The 5,927-nt window shown below is 36.3% G+C and overlaps 1 protein-coding gene across 2 annotated transcripts in view; it reads right to left on the reverse strand.

Annotated features, from left to right (window-relative positions):
- Positions 1 to 1,149: 1,149 nt before the first annotated feature.
- Positions 1,150 to 5,927, reverse strand: part of LOC107738122 (GTP-binding protein REM 2-like) — a 30,802-nt gene continuing 26,024 nt past the window's right edge. For both annotated transcript variants that reach the window (XM_016549814.1, XM_016549813.1), the window contains exon 5: positions 1,150 to 1,908. In XM_016549814.1, coding sequence (XP_016405300.1) covers positions 1,580 to 1,908 — 329 coding nt within the window. In that variant the 3' untranslated portion in view covers positions 1,150 to 1,579. The remainder of the gene's footprint in view (positions 1,909 to 5,927) is intronic.

Here is a 5,927-nt window from a genome sequence, read left to right on the forward strand (position 1 = left end):
TTCGTTGTGAAAGCGAAACTACTTTGTTTGGCCTTCCAAAAGAGGACACAACTAGAATTCAGTGGGTAAGTTGTATTTACAACACTGTTCCAGAACAGTTCAAACCAAATATTCAGATGTGTGCACCGCATTTTATGGAGGACTGATTCCTGATCCTGGGAGAATAGCCTACAATGCCGTCTGTTCTGATTCACAGCCTGTAAGTACGTTTTCATATTTAAAGAATTTGCCACTGATGATTCAAATGCGAGTTTTGAGCAGTGTAGAGTAGCGCTTGTTGTTTGTCATTTCTCCGGCGGGGCATAGAGGAGAAACAATAATGTACAGTATGTGGAAAATAATGGTTTTTGAACCTTAAACCGCATAAACATTTCATTACACCAAATACACAAAATAATGTTCTTTTTAGCAACATCATGACCCCTTTAAGTATATTTATTAAGTATAGTGTATTTAAGTATAGTTTAAAATGAAGAAATTATTTAAATATTAGTATTGTAATTTTACAGTCATACTATGAAGTATATTTAAATATAGTTTAAAATGAAGAAATTTATTAAATATTAACATTGTAATTTTACAGTCATAATATAAAATTATTTTTAATTAAATTCTAGAGTTTTTATTTTAACATTTTTATTGTGGTTATTAAATAATAATTAATTGTTATTTTATAGTCAGATTATATGGGTCAACAGTGGGAATATGACCTATGAAAACTAAAGAGTACACCCAAATCTTTACATTTTTCTCAAATCAGATGGTTTTCACTCAAAAAAAAGTCTTCAGGGTAAAAAGTAATAAAAAAAAAAAAAAGCAAATGCACTCCTCAACAAAATCACCCTAATCATTTTAAAATTATTCTTTCTTTCTAAATATAGCTATTCAAGTCATCTAGTGATAACTCGTGTATTTTTTTTCATACAGTGGAAAAACGAAATATCCCAATATCGTGCAGCCTTATCAACCAATATTTTTGAGTTTTTCAATAACTGCTTCAGTTTAAATCACTTTATTTGGTTCCCCTAAACCTGAAAATATGCTATTTTTGTGCAGTTAGAGTGAGAAAAGCTAAAATGCTAAATCCATGCATTAACTAAAGTATCTTATTTTGTGCCGGTGGGCTTTTTTTTTTTCTTTTTTTTACGACAGGACTTTTACTACAGTTCTGCATCTGTGCCGTGCCAGCATGCTTCTACTACAGGATCTACTCTATCACTAACAGCCTGCCACATCCAGCATGATCCACTCATTATACTGAAATCCAGTGCTATATTTATGTTGGTCTGTCTGTTTACAGGCCTCTCGCAACCTCAAAGATCATGTTCTGTCAGGATAGTTTATACACTGCTTGGTTTCGCTGCACCACTGTCACGTTCAATGACTGAGAGACTGGTATAAACAACTAATTTCACACATACTAGTTTAGGTAATATCTCCGGAGAATTATCTCCTCTGTGAAGTGGTGCGGCAACACTGTCTCTTATCTCCTCACCTGTCAATCTTACATGCAGTTCTTAAATTTCTGCTCTAGCCTCCTTTAACACCTTCTCCCCTTCTCTCTCTCTGTCATTTTAGGTTACATTAGAGCGCTGAGGTCATGACAAGAACGTGATTTTTGCCTGAGCATCCTGCTTCCTCGGTGTCTGCTGAGGTCTCTGTCTCTGACGCCCTCCCTGTCTCGGCCGAGGTGGGAGCGCGGAACGAGCCCTGACAGAAAGCGCTTGGCCCTGCTGGTCAAGCTCTCTCGGCGGGCCGCCGTGGGGGACCCCTCCTTCCAGCCGGGCCCCAGGTTGTGGCCCCGGGCCGCTCTCACAGCCGCTTCCAACAGGTCATTAGTGTGGTGGTCCAGAGAGACGGAGAGCTCCAGATACAGGCAGCCAAACATCATTGCGCTGGAGTGTGCCTCTGAGAAAGAGAGAGAGAGTGAGGGAGAGAGGTTGAGTGATACAGACGCAGATGGAGTTTGACAATCTCTTGTCATATCAACACAGATTAGCATTAGATAACTGAATCAATTGAGTGGGACTTAATGGAGCACGGAGGGGCCATAGGAAAGGAGAAATAAAGGCTAAACGCTTGCTGTTTGTGTGGGTGTGTTTGTTCGGAGGTGTGTGGACAGGATTGAATTAGATCACTTTAGATGTCGACTAGACGGCACCATTGTGGATGAGTGACATAACCTGAGAGAAGAACAAACAGACGGGGAGGAGGAGGAGACTGAGAAAACTGAAAAACATTTATCATCCCAATCCAGATATGACATGTAGTTTTATAGGGGTTGTATCATGAAAAATGCTATTTAGTTTAGTTTAATGTTTTAGCAGTCAGTTCAAAATACTTATTATTGAAACCAGTGTTATTTTAATATTATTTATATACTATATTAATTATTTTTTAATTAGCTTTCTTTTTTATATTTTCAGTTTTTATTTTAATTTTAGTTCAAGTTTTAGTAATTTAATTTTATGTGCTTTCTTCATTTTTATTTTTTTATATTTTTATAGCCTAAATTTATTTTTTGTTTTAGTTATATTAGCACTTCAACTTAAATGAAAATGTGTGTGTATGTGTGGGGGGGGGGGTCTAATATAATAAGACATTTAATTTAAATTATATTTAAATTAAAAATTAATATATTTTATTTCACCTTTATTTCAATGAACTGAAACAATAATTAATAGCTTAAGTTTTATTAAACAATACCAACACTGAAACAAGGCAGGTTGTTCAGAAATCTGACAGCACAACAATGAAAACATTCACACATGACCACCCACATTTACACGTCAACTACGCCTATTCAGTGTTCAGCAACTTGGCCTGGCCTGACAAAGTAAAGTAAAGATGAAGAAGTCTAGATAAAACAACAAAAACAACAGAATAAGATAATGCTAATATTCAGTATTATTTTGTTATTCTTCAACCAGAATAAGATACTATACAGTTGGTACAGTGTGTAACTAATGACAAGCCCAACCAAACATTGTGCTGATCCTGGCATCATATCCTTCTGAAAGATCACAGCTATAGAAATAAGTGGCTGATGTTTATTTTTACCATGATCCATGCTCATTTCAATTCAACCTTAACAGTTTGTGTGACACATTTCAGCACGGATTGTTCTGTGAATCTGTCACAGGCTTTGCTAAGAGGTTGTTACTGTAAGATGGAGCAGTGGCGACTAGATTGGATCCAATAGCAAACCCACTACATAAGCAAATGTTATCACTCGTTTGCAAAGACATTTCATAACAGAGGTCATTTAAATGGAGGTCTTAAAGGCACAATGGCAAAAAAAGCCTGTTTAATGAGGATCCAGTATATTTGGTGATACCCACTTTTTTGTGTGCGTGTGTGTGTTTGGGGTCAGTAATATTTAAAAAATAATATTACTAATATTTTTATTCAGAAAGGATGCATTAAATTTATCAAAAGTGACTGAAAAAATGTATAATAGTACAAAAGATTTCTGATTCAAATAAATGCTGTTCTTCTGAATGGTCTATTCATCAAACAATGAAAAAAAAATCAGCTCTGACATATATGAATATATATATATATATATATATATATATATGATCAAATGCAAAGAAATAAGAGACAGAGGTTAAGTTCAATGTTCTTGAGAGGGCTGAGGTGGGGAAAAATAAACAGACTTAAGGGATGAAATAAATGATAAAACATATCAGATATGACCCCTATGAAATGATGGACCCCGTTATCTAAAAAAAACGAGGGGGGCGCAGTACCATTCGTTCTGGCACAACAGATAAGAGATTTATCACGTGTGTAGCAAAATGATCAAAAGTGACAAGAAAAAAATATATATAATAGTACAAAAATGTTCTGCTTATTTAATATATATATTAAATGTTCTTGAGAGGGTTGAGGTGGGGGAAAATAAATAGACTTTAGGGAAAAAATAAATGATAAAACATCAGATATGGCACCTATAAAATGACCGACCCTGTTATCTTAACAAAAATGAACGGGCACCCATTTGTTCTGGCACAGCAGGCAAGAGATTTATCAAGAGATTTATCACATGTGTGTAGCATTACGGTTCTTCAGAGTAGTAAATTCTGTTTATGGCTATAGACTCATCTTCTCCAGCATAAGGTTGGCCGTCTCTGTTTCAGTGATTTAGTCTGTACGACCTTACAGCATGTACGCATCCACTATCTGTGTGTCTGTTTAAATAAGGCTTGAATGTCAGCATAAAAAGCTGACTCGCAAATACACAATGTAAATTTAACCCATTTACATGAAGCAGAGTACATACTGAGTGTGTGGTCATGTGTTTGTATCTGAGACAGGAAGATAGATGCAGACAGAAAAAGATTCAGAACATTTCCGTATCGATAACCACACTGGCTGCATCACCCGGAGGAATAAATATGCTGAGCACAGATGTGTCCGCATAACTGTCCTCTGCACTTCCTACAAGGTCCTTTCTCCCTGCCACACCCATCTTATGCACTCACTAGTGGTGCTTCCTAATGTTCATACTTAGGGTTGAAGATCTGAACAAACCCCTAAGCCTACAAGTATTAAACTTTGGAGCAATAACTCATCCCACACATCTTGTGCTCCTGACATGCATGATTCATTCAAATTCTGCAGCAACGTAGATGAGAAGAGTGCTATCAAAGTCTCTTTAAAGGCACTCTGTAGCCATCTCAGTAACATTCTCAGGCAGCTATTTCCTATGTTTTGCATGAATAGCAATAGACCATCATCTCTGAAATCGGAACACAACAGTATCTTAAATATTGTATCTGTAGCTCAAACCACTTTTTTTTTTCTTTCAGGCCAATACTACTTCAAGTAAACGTAGTAAAATCTTGGAGTCTGTATATTTTTGTATGTTTTTGAAAGTATCTTGTGATCATCAAGGCTATATGAATTTTCAGCAGCCATTACTTTAGTCTTCAGTATCACATGATCCTTCAGAAATCATTCTATGCTAAAATAATTCTATTTTAATCAATAGGCTGATTTGTTGCTCAAGAATTCTTATTATTATCACTTTATCCATACGTATATGGATATGGATTACATAAATCGATATAAATATCAAGGTTTCTTGAAGCATCTTGGAGAAGTTGCCACAGTTCTTCTGGATTTAGTCTGTCTCAGTTTATTGTGCTTCTTCATGTCATTCCAGACAGACTGGATGATGATGAGATCAGATCTCTCTGTGGAGCACTGGCTGTTGTCAGGCTCCTTGTGCAAACAAACATCTCACTGGATTGTTTATGTATCGCAATTAATGGCAAAATGAATGTTTGGAAATGTAAAGTGATATTTCCTACTGACACACTACAGCAAAAGATAGAAATTACTGACTTAAATCCATTTTTAGCTGGTAGAAAATACTAGTGTTCTCATAATTTTGGCCACTGCTGTATAAAAATGTCCTCAAATGTTAGATTTGCCATTACTTTGCCCTTTTGTTGTTCATAATTATGGTGGATGAGCAGCAAAGTGAAATAAACAGAAGAATGCAGCTTATACTGGATGTAATTTTCCAAAAGAACAGAGCACCTCTGATGTCATCCTTCCTGTAGAACCATCCTGTTATCAGCTCTAATACATGAAAGTGCCAGCACACCATTTTCTTAATGATTACAACACACTAAGCTTCCTTATCCTCCTTATCACAGGCCTGCAAACACATGGCACAGGGGGTTCACTTCACCATGCAGGAGAAGGAGAGAATTAGAGAAAGAAAGGTGTGAGGGAGAGAATATGAGTGCATGTACCAACACTTGCATACGTATACACACACACATAACGATAGTAACACCAGCACATTGTGGGTGAGAAATAATACAGAGCAAACATAAAAAATGCCCTAAACATGCCAAGCATGACAAACAGATGAGAAGAAAAGAGGAGAGAGAGAGAGAGAGAGAGAGAGA

The sequence above is a fragment of the Sinocyclocheilus rhinocerous genome, unplaced genomic scaffold, assembly GCF_001515625.1.
Source record: "Sinocyclocheilus rhinocerous isolate Xijiao unplaced genomic scaffold, SAMN03320098_v1.1 scaffold254, whole genome shotgun sequence".
In the NCBI taxonomy this organism is placed as follows: Eukaryota; Metazoa; Chordata; class Actinopteri; order Cypriniformes; family Cyprinidae; genus Sinocyclocheilus; species Sinocyclocheilus rhinocerous.